We start from the raw sequence: 24,139 nt of genomic DNA on the forward strand, positions 1-24,139 counted from the left end.
CTATATGTTTACTTTATTTATTTGTTCATTTGTTTGTTTATATTGGTCCCCGGGACCTGAGTTCCAATCTCTGCCAGTGACATTAATTTGTCCACTGGTCTGACATAAATCCTTTGAATCTAATGATGTCAGCATCTGAAACAAGGAACTATAATCTCACAAAAGATCAAGTTTTGGTCTCACTGACTCAAATATAACAAAAGTTCATTTTTTGGTGCTGAACGCTCACAACTTTGTTCAACTTTACTACACTCTGACTCCATATAATATAAAGTAACGACTAATCGACTATTATATTAGTCGTCGATTAGTCGACTGATCGTGGCAGCACTATTTCAGAGACCCCCCTTATTTCTGTGGGAGAACTTTCATGGTGTTCAAACACTGATCTGCCTCACTGTATAATCTACATAATGGATTGAAAGAAAAGCTGATCTGGGAAAGTGCAGAGCATGCAGTTGTTAGGGAAGTTTGGAGAGATGTCCCAGCAGAACTCACCACCATGGCCCGGATGTTCAGCGCCTGTGAGGGGTTCATCTGACAAAGCTGCCGGAGCGCCTCGGTCCTGCGCCGGCCCCCCACGCTCTCCTCATCCTGGCGCTCCCCGTTCTTGATGAGACCTCTGCAAACTGCACAACCAGGTTGACACATTCCAGCACTCAGAAAGGGTACAGAGGTTTTGCACATTCAAGTCCTAGGTTGCAAACATCAGGAATATTTAAAAAAACTTTCTAATTAAACTAGGAAATCATATTTTAGGTCACACAATTGAAAGCAGCAACAATAGCAGCTCCTGACAGAATAAAAAGGCATGATCAGCACTTTGGTTTAACGTATGTTTTCACTACAGCTAATGGCGATGTTATAGCTGTCGACCAATTAGTGGTTTTTGTTAAAAACAAAAGATGGCTACACTTTAAAAATGATTACGACCCTTCCTGATGCCAACGAAGCTCTGAGAGACAACATCCGTTTTAGCGACTGGAGGGTTTTGACGGCGACCTGAACGGGGCAGTCGACAGGGTCAGTAACTGTTCACTGCTTCCCTGACGACAAGTTCTGGATCACAAACAATATTAAAGATCTCCTGAACTTAAAAGGAGGTGGCTTTTAGAGCTGGTAATCAGGAGAGAGTCAGAGTGGTGCAACAATCTGAGAAGAGCATCAGGCGGGTCAGAAGTGACTATAGAGGAAGACTATTGAGGAGGAAACGGCATTAAAGAAGTGTGGAACATTAGGAAGGACAGGAGAAGTACTGCGGGTTGCAAGGAGAAGAGTAGTGCAACACCCAGAGACATCGAAACAGCTGATGAGTTTAACCACTACTACAGCAGCCTGGACTTGTGGTCCGTTCCTGTCTCAAGCCTAATCAGCACTTGTTCCTCCTCAGCTGCTGTGACCAACTACGCCTTATATAGCGGCAGCACCAGCTCTGTGGCTGCAGCGTCCTGCCACGTCCCACTCAGCTGCTGTGACCTCCTGCTCTGCCTCACCCAGGGGCCGTCCCATCTCTGCACATGGTAACCCATCGATGTGCCCCTTCTCCAGGGGTTAGATAAGCACTGAACTAAGGAAGTTGTGTCCTGGAAAGTCTGCAGGTTCCGATGGGATAATGTCACGCATCCTCAAAGAGTTTCTGAGCTGGCTGAAACTCTGCAGACTTTGTTTAACTGGAGCCTCATGACAGGTCAAGTTCCTGTGCGGTGGAATGTCTCATGCCTTTCCCCAATTCCCAAGGTAGGGAGGCCAGTTGGGGTTGAGGACCACCAACCAGTGGCTCTGATGTCAGTTGTTCTGAAGACTCTTGAGATGCTGATGCCACGGCTGATCAGGACACAAGCACAGCAGGCTCTGGATCTGCTGCAGTCTGAATATCAGGAGAACTTAGGGGTGAAGGATGCAGTTCTGTACATGCTTCACAGTGCAGTCTTTTTTAGACTGTACATATGAATTATGTTTTATGATTTATTAAATGCACTCAACACTATACACTAAATGTTACCGAGCAGGAAGCTGGGAGTACTGGGTGTACTCTTGGATTGAGAACTACCCAACAGAGAGGCCTCAGTTTTTCAGGTTGGGAAACACTATCAGGAACTGTACTGACTAGCACAGGAGCTCCTCAGGGATCTGTGCTTTCCCCATTCCTGTTCAGCTTGTACACTGCTGTCTTTGCACACAGATCCCCCACATGTCATCTACTCTGACACATGTAACCCAGTACCATCAAGGCAAACTTTCATTACACGCAGCTGTAATGGCATGTGCGAAAGATGGGGATGTGGTGGAGGGCAGAAATTCTACCATTTTATTAGGCTTTATTGTTAGGATTTTCAGTTAACTTTTGCCTTGCTCATCATTACAATACCTATTCATTACTTTTATCTTGTTTTCACTGGTAATAAAATTTTATTTAATTTCATGAGTGTGGTACATGTGATAGTACGCTGACAGCACAACTGAATTTCTCCATATAGTGATTAATAGAGTACTTTATTACCCGAATCCAGGCAGACTCCACTGGTTCTGAATCAGTGTTTCAGAGATACTTTGAAGTTCCACTCCGATCATCTTATGATCTATTCTAAAAACGTACCCAGTGCTCTTTGAATATATATGCCTTGAGCCTAAATCAGGACATAGTTTCTGCAGAGCTTTATCAGAGTTTATCAGAAGTTCATCTCTCAGTTGTGGGCGGGATCATTGCCGCGGGGAGACCCTGCCCCCTTCCCCTCTTCACTGCTGAGAGCTCCCTGTTCACACTCTCTGCCACTAGCTTACAGCCTCTCACCTCCAACCTAACATTAGTGATGCAACAAAAATGGTGATCAATATCAGAGCCATCCAGCTGTACAGTTCAGATCCAGATTCCAGTTCAGACCAGGAAAACAAAGATGGATCTAAAATTCTGTAAGTGGATGAATCAGAAAGGAGCAGAGCAGGGATACTGTGATCTGCCCAGTGTAGATTCACAACAGTTTGAAATAAAGACATACCGGTACTCAGAAATGCAGTTTCAATTTGATGTCCTCCATCATCAGAAAAATGCTACCAGAACATGTTGAAAACTGACTTTTTCATCATAGTGGGTCTTCAATTTCCTCAAAATCAAATCTAAACTTACAAATAAACATCATAAACATCCTTTTGATTAGGGCTGTGGATCATTGCTTAGGTGGTGATCCGATCCGATTGACGAATCAAACTCAACGATTCACGAATCGAACCACGATTCTTACTTTTTAATATGTTTATTGCTATGTGTATGTCTATTTACTGGATGGATGGAAATTGAAGTTATTTGTAATTAATCATCATTTATACATTTATTTAGAACAGGAGATCAGAATGAACAAAACTGATTAAAAAACACAAAGATTCAGATAAAAAGAAATGTTTGTCATTTTAAACTTTTTATTTTTTAATCAATCTTCTGGTTCAGCAGTAAAACATAAAAAGGATAAAATCACTGCTGTTTTGGATCATTTAACAACAGAATCTGAAAATGTTCTCCACAGTTTTCTATCCTCAAAGTTCTTCAATATTTCACGTTCTAAGCATCACATATTGGTGGAGAGCTCGTATTAAAAACGTTTTCTTTTTTTTTCGCAGCAGAATCATCTGATTCACGTTGATTACATCCTCCTTTCAGCAGCTCGAGGCTGTTTCTTCAGAATAAGATGGAGTTTCGTTAATTGCATCAAATGTTGAGGAGTTATCATAGTCAAAAGAATGTAAACACTGGAGCTATTCAATGCAATTCATTGTTTCAGAAGTTATGTCTGTGAGCGGAACTTCGGTCCCAGTTTTTGAACAGAAAAAACCTCTCGCTAGTTTTACTTTGTAAACCGGAAACTTCACCGTCACGAAGATGTTTACTTCCGGTGGCAGTACTGCGGCTCTTTGTTTTAGTTCGTAAACTTAAAATCCTACATTAATCTGCATTTCACAGCAAAAATACATCATTTCCAGATGATATTATGATCATATTTTACTACAATTTACTACATTTATAAAGATCGCGAATCAGCGATCTTGGACGTCGCGAATATCCGTACTCGAATTTTCGGGAGCAGATCGTGAGTATTCGAGCACCCGGATACTCGTTACAGCCCTACTTTTGAACTGGATCACTGATACATTTTTACGTCATTTTCATTCCACTTTAGGGTTAATTAAACACTTCTTTAAAAAATATTCAAATTATTTTTTATCAAATTGATTTGTATCTCAAAGAAACCTTTAATTTTCATTTTAATTTCCCTCAGCTGTCAGCCTTAAATACAAAATGCTATAATTGTAATTTTTGTCATTTTTATGTTGATATTTTTGTTATTTCTTACATTTTTTATTCCACTTGAAAAGAAAAAAGCTGTTTCTGCTCGTTATCAGCTGGTGTTCAAAACCGTGATGCTTCTAGAAAGAAGAGTTTGACACTCTTCACCTTCCACTCCTCTTTTATCAATCCAGTGAGAAAGACGTTTTTAAAGTACTAAAGCCAAAAGAAGCAATTGATTTTGACTGACATGCAACACATACATTTGCTACTGAGCAGCTTTGATCAGCTGTGTCAGGAAAAGGCAGCGCAGACCAGAGAAGTGCTCATCTAATTCATCTTTTAAGCACTTTCTGTGACAGACAGGAGAACAGTTTCCAGTCCTATTTTAGAAGCTGAAATTACTACCCATCTGTTACCTGAACTAAGTCCTCACTAAGCTTTCAGAGTAAAAGCACATTTTCCACGTGAACTAAGAGGTAATCTGACAGATCCTCAGTTTAACATCAGAAGGAACCTGCAACCATTCTGAAGAGGAGGTTCTCCCAGGTTAGATGAATTACCTTCATTGAAGCTGTCTGGGACGTTTGCAACCAGCAGACAGAGGAACCAGTCGCCATTCCGGACATGAAGTAGAGCCTCTGCTACATCCACGATCGGCAGCAGAGAAGGCAGCTCTGTGACACAAACATGTTGGACACAACTTTAGCCAAATCACCAGATAGATTCCAGCCAGCACAACATCTGCAATATTAATGGCCTGCTCAACGCTCGTTCAGAAACTGTCTGTCTCTTGTTTTTGTTCATCAACACTCTAGATAGAGTTAGGCTTTTGTTACAATATGTTCTGTTCTGTAAGACAAAGGGAAGGAATTCATATTATTGAAAAAAAACCTACAAAGGCTGAACTTTTCTCTTATTGCGCCCTATAGTAATCCATTTATCCCATGACTTATGCCAAAGACAGCGGTGAACAGATTCATTTACATGTTTCAGTCTAAGATATGTGTCTAATTAGGACAAAAACATTTGCAATGAGCATTTTTACCTTCTGTCGCTGTTAAAATGACAGGAAATAACAACTGTGTAAGAGTTAATATCAAAGCAACATTACCAGGAAAACTCCTCCTTTAAGTAAATGTACTACATTAGAGACTGGGTACCTGCTTGTAAAATACAGAGAACATCTGCCACCTCCTCCAGATAGACTGGGCTTTCAAACAGTTCAGAGGACTTGAGGAAAAACTCCCCGTTTGAGTCTGCCACCTGGAAAACAACGAGGACATGCAGTATCAGATGTGTGTTAGGTCAAATATTTAGGCATTCATTACTCATTAACATAAAGAGCAATGTAATATAATACTGGAATAATCAACATTTTGGTCTTTTTACAGTCCCGTTACAATAAAGCCTATCTAGCGGTACAGAGGTACTTTGCGTATTAAAACAATTGATGCCCTTATTACACAAAACTTTGCTCCATGTGAAATCATGTTCCACAATAATGCAAAACATCAAAGTAATTAAGAAACATTCAGACACAACATTAGATTTTCCAGGAACTAACAGTAAAAAGAATCCCTTCTTTTTAAACAAAAATTCAGCGGATTATGAGATGTTACTCTGGGGGTGCGTGGTACTTTGCTGCTAACCACCTTTTCCAGAGGAGTTTGGCTGCTCTGGAACGAGTCTCAGGATGAAGCCAATAGACAGTTTTGGAGGTTTCTCACTGTGTTTTACCTCTATGCTGCAAAGATTGCATTTGACTTTTGTTCTGTCCAGTTCATCTGTGTTTTTGTTGATGGGTTTAAATCTAAAATGCTGCCAAATATCTGTTTGTTTAAACGCTTTCTACCCATCCTCTCCCGCCACGTTTGTTTCCACCTGAAAACTTCAAATCTCACAGGTTCTTGTGAGAGAACATCAACATAACATCACCAGAAAAGGAGTTTTTTGGCAGAAAAGGAAATGGATAAAGGATTTGTAGTTTTATGGATGGATTATTTGTTTACTGGACTCAGATCAATTCTTTTAGGAGAGGGGCTCCTCAGGGTTGTGTTTGGCATGTTCTATGAGGCCTGCAGACTCTGTGATGATGTTCTGAATCTGATGCTTTCCGCTGTTTGCACCTGACTGTATTACAGTCCACGCTGTGCTGTCTTTTGCTGCTTGGTGCCTCTTTGCTGAAGGCTGTGCTACAGGAGGCTGAATCCTCTGGTGGATGACACAGAAGATGTCATTGAGGCTTCAGGATATTCCACTGTCACCAAAACATTATAGCCTAATTAGCTTTATTTCATGTAAATTAATCTCATCAGGCCTTTCGAGTTATAGTACACCCGATAGATCATAGCTGTCTTTCACAAAAACTAAATGTTTAGTAAGATACTTAAAGGTTCCCCGCAATGACTAAATAAAGGCAAAGAAGCTCACAAAAACACATAAAACAAGCACAGCCTAACAGTACAGACATAGCAGCATCATGTCCTAAACATTATGCTGATAAGTGGTCCTCCTGTAGGCCTCTAAACTTAAAAAATAGCAGATAAGATGTTGAACAATGAGGAATTTGATGTTTCGAGTTGTTTTGTTTTTGTAGGGGACACCACAGATTATTTCTGAATCAGTGTCAGAGCTCCATGAAGCTTCTTCTAAACCCTAAGACACATGAGGTCTGAAGCCGCTCCTCAAGGCTGTGCAGCACAGCCAAAGCCTCTGGAACCGTCATCGTCTTTCTACTCGTCATGTTTGTCTCTGATGAGTTTAGAATGAATGTTTTAGCTTCAGAGAGGAGGAAAAAAGAAAGACTCAATAGAGCAGGAGATTGAGCGGAAAAATGTGGCAAATAGTAAAATAAGAACTTCCCTGTAAAAAGTGAGCAGTCAATTTGACTGCTCTGGGAATCTGAGGTCCAAACACTCACATCTCTAATGTGTTTTGACTTTTTAATGATAAAACAATATCCGAATTAAATAGACAGACATTTTGAAAAATGGTGTGTTCTTTGGTATGAAGAAAATTGAGCTTCAATTACATTTCTGAGTATTTATTTTATTCAAATTGTTGTGAATCAGGAGCAGATGAAAAATGTTGTTTACAAAAGAGCTTATTTGTGACAGAAAAATGCAGAGCGGGCAACAAGCTCCCTGTTCCCAGCTCTGGTGGCGGGGTTGCTCTGCGCCAACTGCCCCACCCACAACTCAGAGGTTAGTTTTTCAAATGAACTCCGGCCGCTCTGCAGAAACTATGTCCTAGAGACGACACAGGTTTTTTATTTGAGCTGAAAACAGCATCATCATATCATTTACAGACCTCTGGGAGTACTCTTACAGCAGATCAGAAAATGATCAGAGTGGCACTTTAAAAGAGAAAGTTAATACTGAAAAATGTTTGGAATAAATCATAAACGTTCCTCATTGTTGCTAAGTTGTTAAAAAACAAAGACAGCACCTTATTCATGATGGCCAGCAGTTCACTCAGGGTCAGTCGCAGTCTTCTGAGAGGATCACTGTGTTCAAACTCCAGGGTCAGGCCGTGCTGAAGCTGGGACACCAGAATGCTCTCTCCATTTGAGCCTCCTGCCTTGTGTCTGGAAGAACAGAATAGTCTTGTCATGGCACGCTTGTACAATGACATTACAAAGCAATCCCCTTTTCTAATTGCAGAAACACTCCTTTCAACCGCTTGTATTCAGGACCTCTGCTTTCAGTGACCCAGGGCTCATGACCATAGGTGAGTACTGGAACCAAGATCCACCAGTAAATTGAGAGCTTTGCTTTTGCGCTACGCTCCGGGAGTGGAGATACACCTCAGCAGTGCAGCAACTCCTTCAGGTGCAAACATTTCATACATTTGTCTTGTAGTCACATGACTGAAAAAAGCTGCGATTATGTGAAACCGTAAATTAAGAAACTTGAATCTGCAGAGGAACACTGTACTGCTCTTGGATAAAACCTGTTCTTTAGCCTATTGGTTCAGCACTTCATTGTGTGGTATCTCTTTCTGGAGGGCAGCAGTTCAAACTGCTTTGGATGTGGGGTATCCCTGATGATTTTTTAGCTTTCTTGTTGCAGAGTTCATTGTACAGATCATCCAGGGAGGGGAGAGGGCATTCAATAATGTTCTGGGTGCTGGAGATGACCCTCTGGAGCATTTTCTTCTCTGTGGCAGTGGAGCTGGCATACCACACAAATACACACACACAGTGACACAAGCAGTTTCTGTGACAGGTGGTTCTTCTTGAGAAGTCTTAGGAAGTAGGAAGTCCCTGCTGTGCTCTTTTATTAATCACTGAGGTGTTAGTACTCCAAAGACATTTCCTCTTTAATCTGTATGCCCAGAAAGCATAAGTCAGCCACCCTCTCCCCACTGTACAGCGGTTGTATGCTTTCAGGCCTCTCCTCCTGAAATCCACAATCAGCTTCTTTGTCTTAGTAGAGTTGAGGATCAGGTTGCTGTCTTTACACCACACGGTCAGCTGCTCCACCTCCGCCCCGTATGCAGACCCATGTGTGTCTGAAATGAGTCCCACCACTGTGGTGTCATCTGTGAATTTTATTATGCTTTTGCTGGAGTGGGACGGGGTGCAGTCGCGTGTATAAGAAAGGGCTCAGCAGTGTGGGGAGCCTGGAGGCTAACTTTTGTGTGCTGCTAAAATGAAGACTGGTAAATCCTACCTGGCATTAATAACAACACAAATAAAATAGGTCATCCTTACCTCAGCTGTTGCTCTTTCCTTGCATCCTGTTCCAGAGCATGAAAGTCCACCGACAGAAGCGCTACAATGGAGTTGACGGCTTCCACTCCAGAAAGCAGGCGCAGGATGAGCTTCTTGTCTTGAGCCCAGGACTCGCTCTGATCAGCAGGAGCGCACAAAGCCATCCTCACCAAACACGGGAGCAGCAGCCTCAGCTCCGGGTCACTCAGGGCTGCCAGGCGCACCACATCCACCTTCTGCATGGCTCCAAAGGCATAGGAGCTGACGAACTGCAGCCCAACATTGTCCGCCATCTCTGGGTGGATAAAGACACTGGAGCGAGAAAAACGAGCTTCAGCGGCGAGCAAATGAATGAAGCACCAGCTTAGTTCTCAACATACTTCATTTATCCCAGGGGGAGCTGCATCCATTTCTAATTTTAGAAGATGGACTGATTGTACTCACATTTTGTAGTGTTTTACAGCTTCCAAGCACCAACCTATTTTCAACTGATTATCTGCTCTGCCTGTTGCTTAGTTTAAGAACAAAACAAACAAAAACCTGAGCTATGAGAGCAACCAGACAGCAGACGAGTTTAATAACAGAGAGCTGCACCTGACCTCTGCTGAAAGACTAAACTGAAGTGTACATTGGAAGGTTGGAAGGATGAGCAGAACAGCACACGAACAGTGAAGAGGCTCCAGAAGCAGGTTAACATTCATGCAGCTAACAAAGATGGGTAGCGGGAAATACCTGCAATTACTGGGAACTGTTACTGACGTAAAGATTTCTTGGTAAAAATATTAGATTATTTTCAGTTTGCAAGAAACAACCAAAAAGCTTGATTAGTACGTTATTAGACACAACAATGACCTGCTAGTTCGTCAATGCTAGTTGCTAGCCGGCATCTGAAACACGTCCAGTTTACTTTAGCATGCTAGTAACAGCAGCTAACACCAAGCTAAAAAACAAACAAACAAGCAAAAAAACAGCCGAGTTTCCTCGGCAGTTTCTCTCCACTGGAAAAAATATATTTTTTCTTATTATTCTACTTTTTTTTCTTTACCTCACTTATAGAAATGATTCCGTTTTTCTAAGAGAAATCCAAGCATCGGGCTAGCAGCTCCAGCACAGAGCTGAACGTCAGGGTCCTCAGACCAGAGCCCGCCCCCTTTTTTTCCCAAACAACTTTATTTAAAACGCTTGGATGACAAACAGTGAAGATAAGAAAATAACAAATTGTACATATACGTTTTCCCAGAAAGAAAGAATGTTAACACTTTGCATAAATAAAGTGTTTGTAGTTGTGTTTATTTTTTTTCTAGTGAATTTGAGTTTTGTCTTCATGTTCAGATGTTTAACGTCAGCCAAGAGAGCAAAACGATTACCACATTGACGCACGTAAAGCACTTATCCTGATCTTCTGGTGCTCAACCATTTTTGTTGCCGTTTAGAAACAATGCTCTTTAAGTATATATCTTTATCTACATATAGATTTTAAAACTATATATAGATTTGACCCAAATCTTGGCATCTTTACACTTGACCATTTAAAATTGATCGTAAAAAAGAAAAAGGATGAGGGTGCACCAAAGTCACAATGATAGAAAAATGCAGTTCTAATTCTGTAAACCTGCTACACGTGGGTTCTATTTGAACTAGGGTGCACTTTATTTTGAAAGGAACTTGATTTGATTTGTTTATTTGTTCTTTTCATGAAGAGAGCATGACATTAAGATATTCAGTACATAATATAGTCCACATATCTTCATGACAGGAAAGGAGCAGTGAGAAGACAATTCTTATTTCCTCTCTGCCCTTTGTGCTACTGTCAAAAGTAAAACAAGTTAAGTTGTTATAAAAAGCATACTAATTTAGCACTATAATTATTCATCACTATGATTTAATGATTGTAAATATGTAAAAGCTCCATTCTATAAATAAATAGCCTCAGAGTCAATATTTTTATAAAAGATTTAGAAGAGACAAATCCAAATGACAGCCTTAGAAGAAAAGACCAACCTGAGGCTCAGCAGATGTTTCTTTGCTGGTGTTCTTATGCATCGGACCCCCACCCACCCACATACACACACACACAGCAAAACACAAGCACAGGAAAATAGTTAGACGCACTTTATTTTCTAAAACAGAAGCCACACCACCAACTGCTGGCATGGCATCCATATATCATTATTCTTATATATTGCCATCTGGTTTTTGTGTCTAAATGTGTGGTATAAAATACTATACACAACAATGTACCTCTTTTTTGAACACAGTGAAGTTCATTGCTGTACAAATCCTTTGTAGCTACAGCTTTGCTGCAAGTCCTTCATGCTCAAATGCATGGAACATAATTCTGCTCTCTAGTTCTTCTGTACATAGTGAAAATACAAATATTCCATCTCCATTACAAAAAAATAATACTCTAAAAGCATCCTATAGGGACTTTTCATTTTAAAGGATTTTTCCTGGCTGTTTCATTCATTAAGACAATTAGATATATCTTCGACATCTTGACCAATTGCTTTAAAGCAGGAAAGCAATATAAACCTTCCCCATTTTTATCTTTTATATATATATATATATATATATATATAAAGACGTTAAGAAATACAACAAATTATACATTTAAAAACTTACAATAAATAAGATAGATGCAGGCATTTCATTGTGATACCATTTTATCTAAAGCAATAAAAAGGATTTTCTTGTTTTAAAACCAAGCATCCTTTTTTAACTTGATCAGATGTCCCTTTTCTCCTGTAACTTTACAGATAGACTCTCCACTCCAAACTCCACCCTCGTAGCGACACAAATGTCTTTGAATCACAGGGGCAGGACTGCATCTGCGTTAAACCACAGAGAAAAGGAGTGGATCCGTCTCCGTCCAGGATCCAGCTCTACACTCCAGAGCTCCTCTCAGCTGGACCTCCTCCTGGAGCTGTCACCTCTGGGCCGGGCTACTCTCCGACCCCCTTCGGATACAGGCCGCTGGCTACAACATGTTCATGATGAAGTTGTACATCTGGTTGAGCACCACAAAGTGAAGGGGGAGACACGATCGTCGGTCCTGCGTCGCCGGATCACACGTCAGCCAGGAGAGGGCGTTGTACTGCTCCAACACATATCTGTCCAATCACACACATCAGATGTAAGGCAGTGATCAAGTCTTTATCTGCAGTAAGTCCATAGAAAACAAAACAATGTTGAGAGATACTTAAAGTTTCTGTAAATCGTTAATATTTATAAAAGTCAGAAACTTTCTGCAAACAGAAGACTGACGGGTATCCCAGTCTGTCTGCTCTTGACTTTAGGATGAGAGAGTTCTGGTTCTGTTTACCTGAGAACGTCTGAGGTCTGATTAGAGTCCAGGGGGTGGGAGTGTTTACTATGCAGTAATTCATCCGATTGCACTGAAGACACATGGAGGTGCAAAGAGGCCTGAGAGAGCAGAGCACAGCAGAGACGTGGTGTCAGAGGCACCATAATCAAGCCACTTAACGTTAATTTCAGCTCCTCGCACTTAAATACATCTTCTCCGAGTGCGGTGGGGGCGAGGCCCAACCTACAACCAGCAGAGGTCAATCCTTTGTCCACCAGCTAACCTGTAAAATCTTGTCATTTTTATCAAAGGCTGTACGTTTCTGTACAAATCGTCAAAGTCTGTGCATTAAAAATTAATTTTACACCAAAGACTAATCTATTTAATCCCTTAAACCAGGGGTGTCAAACTCAATCACAAAAGGGGCGAAAATCCAAAACACACCTTAGGACTCAGGCCGAACAGGATAAACATTTATTGAACACTTAGTTAAAAGTTAAAACTGTAACTTTTTAACATGATTATGAACTAGATATATAGCATTACCTGTGATAATGCTGAATGCTGTAAGCTGAATTTGGCAGCTGAAAATGCTAGTGCTGATAGCGGAAAATGCTGAAATTTATAGCTAAAAATGCTGAAGCTGATAGCCAGCTAAAATATGCCAAATTAGTCTAAGAAATTAAAAAAAAGCCTAAATAACCCACGCATGCCCGGGGAGAACATGCTAACTCCACACAGAAAGGTCCCGAATCCCTAAGCCGGGATTTGAACCGGGGCCTTCTCGCTGTGAGGCAAGAGCGCTAACCACTGCGCCACTGTGCAGCCCATTATTAATAACAATAAAATAAAATGATGGGCCTTGAGTTTGACACATGTGTCTTAACCTGTCCAAACAGTAAAAAGTGTCTTTATAAATGTGGAACTGCAACGTTTTCATGTGTTAAACTGAACCTTGAGCTTACTTCACAGGAAACATGCCAACAGGTCTAAAATGAAACCCAAGAGACTAAAGGAAACAGAGCTGAAGGAAGCACCTTAAGAAAGAGTGGGCACTGGTTCTGGGCCTGCGGGCAGGCCGACCAGAACCAGTCGGGCAGGGGGCCGGCTTTGGCTGTAGAGACAAAGTATCCCAGGGCCAGTGGCTGCTGCAGAAGGTTAGGAACCTCCTCCAGAGACGGCATGTGGTTGGTGTTGGAGCCCTGCAACACGGGGGGAGTCAGCATGAGCGTCTGTGAGTGTCAGAGAGAGCGTGCACGGCTGCAGCTGTCTCACCTTACTGCCGTCCCCTCCGTGGTGGTAATGAGAGCCGGGGGAGTGCACAGGGGAAGTGGGGGGAGAGATGTTGATGATGTCGGGGTCCACTAACTCGTTTTCAGGGTCCAGCAGGTCAAAGATCCCAATAGCATCTGAGCCAGCATAGACAGACAGGACATTCGGTCAGGGACAGCAGCGGATGATCACACCAGCACACATTTAGTGATGTTTGACAGAGTTTTTCTGATGGAGGACATTTATAAAGAAAAGGAAGATTTCATTTCTGAGTCTTTCTTTATTCATTAAGGCTGGGCAATGAATCCATTTTTCGATTAACAGAAATTTTCTGGTTGAGAAGATTTACATTTGGTAAAAGTGTGATTTTATTTTCCCAGCATTACTGCTCCCAGTAAGGCCACCCTGCGCTTCTCTGGAAAGGCACAGTCGGCAAAGAGGAGCTCATTCCCGAAACGGGATCCGTCTCCTCAGTTCTACGGAAGTGGTTGGGAATGGTGACTTCAGGCTTGGAGCAACAAAGAAAACGCTGCAAAAACTGCCTGACGGCTGCAGCCACCAAATGTAGGAGTATAACGTGTTTAAACCTCTGAAGCAGAGGAACTCTGCTGAGTGGGAGGGGAGATGCTAAAGCTAGCAGGCTTTTCTACAGAAAATAGAAAATGACAGTTTTTGGATGTTTGCTAAAACAGGATAATCAGAATAAACCCTTCTGCTCTCCTAGGTTTGTTTACATTAAAAGTGGGGTCATCTGGACCCCACAAGACAGTGCACTGATCTTTTTTTTCAATGAAAGGGTAGGGTCATCTGGACCCCATAAGAGAGCACGAGGGTTAAACATCCACTAGGAACTAGGATGATCAGAGGGGGACTTTAAACCTAATGAGACAATGAAGCAGACAGCATTCAGGAACAAACAGTACAGAATGAAAGGGAATGCTGGACTAAAGATGCTTTCACACTGTAGTCTGAACCAGTTTGGATCCTGAAACGGTTTGCTCCACTTCAGCAGGTGTAAATAAATCAGCTGACATCTTCACAAGATCACAGTCAGAGAGTAAGACCTCTGGAGGTCCGACTGCTCTGTGGTCTGGTCTACGGTGCGAAGCAGCAGAGTGACTGACCGTTGGTGCCGTTCAGAATGTCGATGTTGGTATCGATGTTGGTGTAATTGGAGCTTGTGATTTGGACAAAGGCGGAGGTGGGAAACACCAGGATGTGCGTGCAGGAGGTGTCCTGTGGGGTGCTGAGCTGTGACGTCTGCATGTTCAAGGTGGTGCTCCGGCCAAACACGGACCCCGTCGACACAGAGTCTGATGAGAGAGAGACAGCGGGTCAAAAACACCAACGGCTGTACCAAACATCCAACAACATCACTGTTTAAAATGGTGAATGATAAATGTCGGAACTATTCATATGTCAGTAGTTTAGGGATGCCCCAATCAAGTTTCTTGGCCCCAATCCCATTCAGAGTCTCAAGTTTCTGCTGATACAGAATCCTGATCCAATACTTCTGTAACAAATCTACACATTAACAGATCCGGGCTGACCCTGCTTTTCATTTCATTAACCTTGTTTTACCATTTAACCCTTTAACAGAGCACTTCTGTGAAGTAGCTTTAACAATCAAGTAAAACAGAGTAACGATCAGATGTTAAGCATTAACTGATAAAAACGGGTGGTCATGTAAGAAAGCCTGGTGGTTATGTTTCAGGATAAAAGATTAATACAAACATATCCCCTGCAATGATGATTGTAGGAGAATGGCCTTTAGAACTAGACAATCAGGTTTAAACAATTAATAAGTGGATTTCAGTATTTGGGTATCTTTCTTACACCTATAGTCTCACAACTATATAACTCCAACCATGGAAAACTAATCAAGGAAATGAAAAAGGCCGTCGACAGGAGGGATATGCTCCCACTTTCTCTTTTGGGAAGAATAGAATCGATAAAAATGAACATTCTACCAAGAATCTTATTTCTGTTTCAATCTCTTTCCATCTCAATGCCTCAATCCACATTTAAAATATTAGATAAAATATTGTCCAGATTTATTGGGGAAAACCGGAGACCAAGAATACGGTTGAAGATACTGAAGATGAGCATGGAACAGGGAAGGGAGTGCTTGGTCTGATGCTGCAAAATCCTTCATTTATGAGTAAACAAGACTAAAATACAAACAATTAAGATTTGGAATTCAATTTGTGAAAGTCCCAGGACACGCTGGAGAGACTATGTTTCTCGGCTGGCCTGGGAACGCCTCGGGGTCCCCCCAGAGGAGCTGGAGGAAGTGGCCGGGGAGAGGGAAGTCTGGGCATCTTTGCTTAGACTGCTGCCCCCGCGACCCGGTCCCGGATGAAGCGGAGGAAGATGGATGGATGGATGGATGGAATTTGTGAAAGTATTGGAAATACCAGGGGCTATCTTGTGTTACACCCATTTAAGGTAACATTGAGTTTCTTCCATCTATATCAGATGCAGTTTTTAAAAAGTGCACTGAAAGGGGTTTGAAAGTATAACATCATTTGATTTAAAATCATTTTCAGAAATGCAGAAACAGTTTTCTTTTCCCTCAAGCGACCTGTATAGATACCTTCAGATTAGAGATTAAATAACAAAATACCTAGAATGGGACATGGTGAAGATGGGACCAAATCATATTGAATCATAATTTATTAACCTAATTGAAATCAAATGCCAGCAAATAAGTTAATATCCATATTATCCCAGAAACTGATGACAAGCATGTCAGACAACACACAAGACAACATCAAAACTCAGTGGGAACTTGAAATGAACGTCAGAGGAGATGTGGGAAAGGGTGTGCACTGACTGTTATAACGGCATTGGAAGCCAAATCTAGAAGGAGTTTGACTGGAAAACAAAAATTTGTCTTTCAGAACCCCTTAAAAAACACATATCTCTCTGAATGCCTCCACAGATACATGTTTGAGAGAATGCGGCGTGGTTAGTATCACACGCATGTCTTTTGGGGTTGCCACAAAATAAGACCATACTGGGAGAACATAAAAAAGAAAATAGAGAAAGTCATAAGGATGGATCAGCCTATGGATCCTCGTGTATTCCTTGTAGATTTGTATAACAAAGAATCTCTTACTAATGAATAATGTCATATTTCACATGTCCTATTGATAGTTGCAATAGGATGCAGTGAATGAAGACATGAAGGTGGCTGGTGTTAGAGTGGAGGATGCTGAAGACAGGCTTAGATGGAGGAAACTGATTCGCTGTGGCGACCCCTGAAGGGAAAAAGCCCAAAGGAGAAGAAGAAGATTGATGGCTGAAAGAAAGATTATTACTTTAAATTGGCTTAAACCAAATCCACCAACAATAACTCAATGGATACAAAAACTGAAACAAGTTTACCTGATGAAACACCTGACTGCCCAGCTACAACTAAAAAATGATGTTTTTTTGAAAAGATGGACTGGAGTGACCACTATTTTTGAAAAACGTTTACAACATCTTTGGATGACAGCTGTCATCCTAATGGCCTGATTTTGACTGTTTATATATCTGTTTATGTGTGGATGTGTAGGGATGTGTGTATGGATGGTTTAAAGTGTGTTTCCTCATAGGTCAACTTTTATCTGAGTACATAAATGTGAGTATCTCGGCCTTCATTTCTAGATCTGCTGTAATTTGCCCGATTCTCAACGCCTGTTTGTGTTGATTATAGTTCTGTTAATTGCCTGTATTTCTGCAGTTTAAAGCAATAAAGTTAAAAAGAGAAAGTCTGGAGACTGTAGATTTAGTCTCTTCAGAAATATTGAACATTTTTGATCAGATGTGATTCACAATAAAAAACATTCTTAAATGTTACTGATGACTTCTTTTCAAAATCTTGATTGTAGCATAAACATGAGTTTTCATGACTGGATCCCATCAATGGAACCATTTATTAAATTTAGTTGTTTTTGAGAGACTGTGGATTTCTTTTTTTAAATCAATTTTTTCTGAAACTTGGATGGCAGCGGTCTGTTGGTTTAATTCTCAGTAAAATAATACAAACAACTTTTTTTTTACATTTTGTAATGTCTTTGTAGGTATTGTTTGCAATAAAACAAACTAAAAGAAACACTTGCTATCAGTTTTAAAAGTTTATTAAAAGATCCGACACATCCTGTTTTATGACAGTAACATGTGGCGATCTGTTCAAGCTTGAAATACATACAGTGCTGATCACAATAAGAATAAATTAAACATCCAATTCTGATGGAGTCTGAAACGACATGATTAGGTCTGATTTCAAAACCAGGGACCTATACATGAGAAGTGGAGCAAGCGAGTGCGACATTATTCACAGGGAGTGGTTTACGTTTCTCTTCAACCAAATTAGTCAAATTAATTCAGTCGCCATTTTTTGCATTATGGACACCAACGTGTAGAAGCCAGACGTCATCGGTACCACTACAGCCAATCAGAGGTGAGCTTGTTGGAAGTCCACACCCATAACTCTTGAAATTGGGCCCAGGAGATTCTGTCAATCACATGTTTCCAACATTGGACGCGGAGCCAAACCACCTACATTGGTTTGTTTATAACTTGAAAAACTTGCAATAAAGAACAAAAAATCTTAAAAAAGAGGGTAAGCAAGGAGATATTAGAATGTATCAGAATAAGAATAGTTATTCTGACAATAGAATGACTGAGGAACAGCTGTTTATTTCTCTATTGAAGTGAATGGGAGTCTGGCTTCTTGGAACCAGCAGGTACTTCCTGTTTGGAACGCCAGGAGGGCGGAGTCACTCAGTCCAGTTCTCATTACAGTCAAAGGGAAATTCCCAGTTTATACTTAGTTAATGAGTATACCAACAAACTGCAGAAGTTTGAGGTTTGAAGTGAAAGAATAGGATAAGCACACAACCTCAGCGTGACTGGGACCGGCCCTCATCGTTTCCTAAAGCCACTCAGTGATCAGACTTCCTTCAGTCATTCAAATCAATGGGATCTGAGAGGCCATGCTTTGCCAGGAGATGATATAAGATTCTTTGCAGCCATCAATCTGGGCTGGACCGCAGACATGCTTTGTGACACATGGTGGTCACCAATCACTCCACAGCGATGCAGCAGTCTGCTGGTGTGTGGGCTGGTGTCACTCATGCACATTCAAAGGGAGTATATTTACAGGCGTCATCATTGGCACACTCTGTACCTGGCATGATGACAAATGATCCCTGCGGCTCCATGGCAACCAAGCACACGCTGAGGATGCTGGGAGTGTCTGAGGCAGAGATTCCACACATGCGACACATTTCCTTCAGGCGTCGGCTGAGCGACTGGAGGCTTCTTCTGCTCAGCAGAATACTCCAGTCTGGAAAAGGAGACAGAAAGATCTTAGAAATACAGTCAAATGATGGGAGTGACATGAATGTTCTGCTGTTTTAGTCTTTCCACCTTTTAACTCTCCGTGCCCTATCCTTCCCAGTCGGCCAATCACCACCCTCCAGGGAAGAGATGTCATCTGCACCAGCCCCAAGCACCACTCCCACAGCTTCTGCAGGCCCAGAAGCCGACCAGAACCCTTTTTCCTCCTCGCCCTGCAGAACACAGAGCCAGATTCACCACACTCCAAGAAAAGCAAATGCTTTTCACCGTGCAAATCATTCTACCTGTTGGGGACATCTACGTTGATGATGCAGGTCTCCAGGAGTTCCCCGTACAGGTCAGTGCATGTGGCCAGAAGCCACCGCTGGTCGTGGGACAAACAGTACGCCACAAACAGCACATTGTACTTCTGCGATGCCTCACCGAAGGTCTCCCCGAGCTCCGTCTGCTTGTCCTTGACAGGTGCCAGGATGAACGGAGGCGTGTACAGACGCAGACACTCAGGGCGCTGCAGGCAGGAGCAAAGATGGGCGCCAATGAACATTCAACACAGAAAATCATGACCTTCAACTGTCTGATAAACTACAGTTTGTAATTTGCATCATTAATTAATCAATCATTAAAAAGTGTCATCAATTAAAGGAGGAGCATCTCATGTAGAGTAAACTTGAGGGCAACACAGGTTCAATCAAAAAGTTATTTTTCTGCTGGAGACAGCAAAAAGGCGCTCTCTCCTGTCATTACAAAAATGTGTTTCCACAGAGCAAAGGTCTTCCTGGAAGGCTCCAAGTCTCTATCACTCTGCTGCTGGCTCAGTGAATCAAGGATCTATTTGCTGAGCAATCGATCAGAGCACAGAGGACTGTGATGTGGAAGCCAAGCCGCGAGCACCAACAACCGTCTCCACATTTCTGATCAAACATGTCTGAAAACTGCAGCTGCTGGAAGTGGAAGTTGGTCTTACCTCTGGGCTCCTCAGTGCCGTGTCGATGGCCAAGCCTGGGCCGAAGCCTGTGAGAGACTTGACGTTGGTGGAGAAGGGCAGCGGCCGTCTGCACTGAGTGAAGGCGGAGAAGGCTAAAGATTTGAGATGCTGTGCGTAGATATGACGATGCTCTCCTCGCACCGGCTGAAGGAGGTACTGGCATGGAACGATCTGAGGACACACAAAGAAATGCAGATGAGAGGAGGTTCCACAGCTTTCTGAAGACCTCAAAGGTGAACAAATACCAGTGACGTTGGTAAAGCTCGCAATCTGACAGTAAGTTGTGAAGCTACTCAAAAGCAGGAAACAATTCATCCAAATGTCTTATTACACAGCTTTACATGGGTTTGATGTGAACGCCGTGTTCAGTGCATTCAGTGTCAGCATCCCCAGTTTCAAATGAAATGAGCAACAGAAGAGTGCTTTTCCCTGAGCGAGTGCTGACCTGAACAGAAATGGAGTTCTGAATGTGGGGGGGCAGAGACTGCAGCATCTCCAGGTAACATCGCAGCAGGCTGAGCGTCCACACGCTGGAGTCCAGCTGCCCTGAGCATCCGTCAGCGTCCTCGTAGCTGAAAGGGTCCACGATGTAAAGAACGATGGCTGGAGGGTATGTCACTGCATGGGACTCGCCGTCTGTTGGCACGCCCACTTTCTCCCGCTCCAAAGTGCTGTCAAGAGGGAGAGGAATTCTAGCTGTTATCCTAGTCACATGATCAGAATATCGCAGATCCTGTGAGAAAAGCAGAAAAACTGAAGGCTGCAGTGGAACTGACTGTTTTCAGTACCTTTCAGGGGGCTCGGTGGACCCCTGGGTCAGGGTGCTGGAGGCGTCCCCAGTGTTCTGGGCACCTGCCTGCTGTCCCAGCTGTCCGCTCTGTGAGCTTCCCATACTTCCAAAAGGGGGGAAGGAGCTGGGTTTGGCAGATGGGAGTGAGCTGACAGGCTGACCTGAAGATGCTGAATGGCCGTGTAGGGATGCAGAAGCGTTTGCAGACCCGCCGCCGCTGCTGCTGGGAGGAATGGAGGAGGAGCCCTGCTGGCTGGCAGTGCTGGAGGCGGAGCTAGGCTGTTGTGTTGACAATGGCTGGTTTGGTGTGGGAGGGGGGCAGGGTTGTGTGAGGAGAGAGGCGTCTAATGGTTGTGAGGAAAGATATGGAGCTACAGAGAAGCAAAAAGAAGCCATTAGTGGCCATCCAAGGTCAGATGGAGCAGACGCAGGACACGGAGCAGAGACCGCTACACTGAGACAATCCAAAAGGGGAGGTGCTTATCCTTTCGCCAAAACATCTTGATCAGCTCACAAACATAAAACATAAATCTTAATGCCACCATTGAAGAATGTCTCCTCTAGATGGAGCAGATTTAACACATACTACACAGGGACTTAAACTAGGGGTGTAACGGATCACGGATGATCGGTGGTCCATACGGATCATGGTTCGGGTCACACGTGTACCAAAGATCGCCCACCTCCTCCACTAATGCCAATGCGCTCCTCGCATGCAATATTAAAATCCATTCTGTCCACACTGAATATAACAGGCGTCACATACATGTACTGCACGCCGTCTTTGTTTGAACATGCGTCAAAGTTGCTTACTGACGGTTATCTAAAACCTGTAGCTCCCGCCACGTGTGGGAGGAGCTTCAGAAAAAGCTTTTCTCAAACTCATCATGGATGATGCACATGATTCAAGATTAGGTTTATTTATTTTGCACGTCTCCGTGTCTGGGTTCAGAGCAGCGGCTGCCCTCCAGCCGATCCGTTAGAGGGACGTCCTGTCAGGAGAAGGCAGTACGGCAAGTCAAAAGGATCAAAAATCCCCAGGAAAAGCGGGTATGCCACAGCCTTACCTGCTCATGTACTACGGATAATAATAATTATTTGAAATATTGAAATGTTCCCCGAGTTAGTTTCTTTTTTTTTTCTAATATTCATTTTTTAATTGAGTTTCTCAAACAGGTGTTACATCAGTAGATGGAGTAGTGGTGGATAGAAATCTCCACCTTGAAATCCCTGATAAACATATTATCCTACAGGACTGAACTGAAAGCCAACATTTTTCCACATGTTATCAATAATCTTCATACTCCTTACCAACTACATCATTACTTTTCATAAATGACAACTTTATCATTCAATACATTCTCACACCATTCTTTCCCCAAAGTTAGTTTCAATACTAAAATTAATACAAAAATAATGAAAGTTTGATTTTAACTTTTTCATTTACGATTTAACTTGACATTTGGGTGGGGGTTGCATATTTATCATCTTTTCTCTCAGTTTTTGTAGATTTGGTCTCAAAACATGTAAATATAATCAGAAACTACAAGTTTTTATATCTTTGTTTATGTTCAAAGTTCAAGGATCTGTAAGTGTATATTTATGCTTTTAGGTACTTTATTTATGTTTTCTCAAATAAATGTTTTAAAACTTTTCAAAAAAGCAATTTTAGGCTTTTATCTTCTTGTTTTTTCCTATTGCTTTTAATTCTTTACTGATCCGAAAAATGATCCAAACGGTAACCTCAAACCGTGACACGATCCAAACCATGAGATTTGTGATCCGTTATACCCCTAACTTAAACCCTGAAAACCTGACGCGTCGCCTCCAGTCACCTCCAGTGACGTGTCTTTGTTAGGATCACTTGGAAACTGTATTCATGGTGGACTGAGGTGATTTATTCTGAAGTTGGCTATGACACTTTTTCTTTGAAATCAGATGTGACAGAGTTGTGTCTTGTTGTTTTTCCAGGTTGTTTGTCATTAAACAAAGTTTAATGAACTTGTGGCCTGCCGATTGTATTTTCTATATCACAGCAATTTGAATAAAGAAATACCCAGAAAAGCTGTTCTGAGCTGAATTCTCTGTATGTTTGTCCTCCATCATCAGAACAATGCCACAAGAACATGTTCAGACACCTACAACATCATTTTCATTAGCGGGTCTTTACAGTTCACTCCATGTCAGAGCACTGCTGTCCATCCTGACTAGCGTTATTGTAAAAAGCCTGAGTTCAGACAACCACAGCAACATGATCTGAGGTGGAGGCCTGGGTTAAGCGTGAACAAGTTCTTCTGCGGGCGGTATGGAATCAAAAGTGCTGTTAAAGAGCAATAGCTGTGGCACATACCGAGGTTGTGGCGGCACACTTGTGCATAGAGTTTGAGCTTTGTAAAGGCGTCACTGTTGCCACTGGCAGCTTTCAGGAACCAGTCACTGACTGGCTTATCCGCGAGGCTCTGAGCTTCACTGCCACCGACGAGGACGATGCCGTCAGGGTAGCCTCGTGAGATGGGTCGGTGCTGCCCCAGGCGACACGACTACAGAAACACCGGCGTTAAAAATACTCAGAGGAAGCAAGAGCTAAAAGGGTCAACATCACAAACATGCTGCAGAAAGATCTGCCCTACCTCATAGACGGAAGTGAGGTCTCGAAAGAAACTTTTGGCGCCACTGAGCAGGGCCTCATTATCCGGACAAACGACCAGGTAACCGATGTCTCGCTGGGAGCCAAACGGATCAAGCAGCAGTTTCTCCCAGTAGGGCAGAGCAAACGGAGAGAGCACCAAAAAGTCGTACTCGTAACCCACCAGGAAGGTTGGGATGGGCAGGGGCTCCGGAGACTCGTCTGTGCCTTTCAGACAGAGAGAAGGGAAAAGGGAGGGAAGAACAGTGAGTACGGTTAACATTTGAACACTGCAGGACTGACTGAGTTTCCGTTTCCGTTTCCGTAGTCACACAGAAAACTACAATAAAAGCCCACTGCAACCGCTGCGGGATTCATTTCATGAGCACTGTCCCAAATAAACAGATAAAACAGAAATTAAAGTTAATTTTAAAGACAACAATGACGCATATAATCACACATTATTTGAAATCTTATTTTTTCATCAGTGATTCACTACCTTCCAGAAAGAGTAAAAAAATACACAGATGTCCTTCACTTAGAGCCAGTTACTTCACACCGTTTCCCACAATGCATTGTTTTGTAGTCCTCAAGGCGGCTTGAAGCCAGCTATTTTCTGGCTGCGGTAGCTTAGAAAGGCACCTTGAACCCGCCCTTTTCCCGCGATACTTCGTGACCCATTTGACGTCGGTGACAGAAACTAACCAGCATACACCGCGCTGGAGGGAATCTGTGCAGCGCCGGGCCCGCCTTGGTCATCTCAAACACGCTTATTGATAGCTAAAAATGCTGAAGCTGATAGCCAGCTAAAATATTA

The 24,139-nt window shown here is 42.5% G+C and overlaps 2 protein-coding genes across 2 annotated transcripts in view; both read right to left on the reverse strand.

Moving 5' to 3' along the window:
* Positions 1–9,305, reverse strand: part of ints2 (integrator complex subunit 2) — a 41,055-nt gene extending 31,750 nt beyond the window's left edge. Inside the window, exons 1-5 of the mRNA XM_036210836.1 lie at positions 8,994–9,305; positions 7,727–7,865; positions 5,440–5,542; positions 4,840–4,953; positions 499–629 (exon numbers count right to left, since the gene is read on the reverse strand). Coding sequence (XP_036066729.1) covers positions 499–629; positions 4,840–4,953; positions 5,440–5,542; positions 7,727–7,865; positions 8,994–9,286 — 780 coding nt within the window. The 5' untranslated portion in view covers positions 9,287–9,305. The remainder of the gene's footprint in view (positions 1–498; positions 630–4,839; positions 4,954–5,439; positions 5,543–7,726; positions 7,866–8,993) is intronic.
* Positions 9,306–11,090: 1,785 nt separating this feature from the next.
* The window catches only part of med13a (mediator complex subunit 13a), a 104,184-nt gene continuing 91,135 nt past the window's right edge, over positions 11,091–24,139 (reverse strand). The window contains exons 18-30 of the mRNA XM_024261310.2: positions 23,327–23,550; positions 23,047–23,236; positions 20,695–21,067; positions 20,352–20,577; positions 19,886–20,077; positions 19,206–19,429; positions 18,991–19,133; positions 18,749–18,907; positions 14,694–14,882; positions 13,573–13,706; positions 13,335–13,499; positions 12,316–12,416; positions 11,091–12,103 (exon numbers count right to left, since the gene is read on the reverse strand). Of these exons, the coding sequence (XP_024117078.1) occupies positions 11,971–12,103; positions 12,316–12,416; positions 13,335–13,499; positions 13,573–13,706; positions 14,694–14,882; positions 18,749–18,907; positions 18,991–19,133; positions 19,206–19,429; positions 19,886–20,077; positions 20,352–20,577; positions 20,695–21,067; positions 23,047–23,236; positions 23,327–23,550 (2,453 nt within the window). The 3' untranslated portion in view covers positions 11,091–11,970. The remainder of the gene's footprint in view (positions 12,104–12,315; positions 12,417–13,334; positions 13,500–13,572; positions 13,707–14,693; positions 14,883–18,748; positions 18,908–18,990; positions 19,134–19,205; positions 19,430–19,885; positions 20,078–20,351; positions 20,578–20,694; positions 21,068–23,046; positions 23,237–23,326; positions 23,551–24,139) is intronic.

This window comes from Oryzias melastigma, unplaced genomic scaffold (assembly GCF_002922805.2).
Source record: "Oryzias melastigma strain HK-1 unplaced genomic scaffold, ASM292280v2 sc00259, whole genome shotgun sequence".
In the NCBI taxonomy this organism is placed as follows: Eukaryota; Metazoa; Chordata; class Actinopteri; order Beloniformes; family Adrianichthyidae; genus Oryzias; species Oryzias melastigma.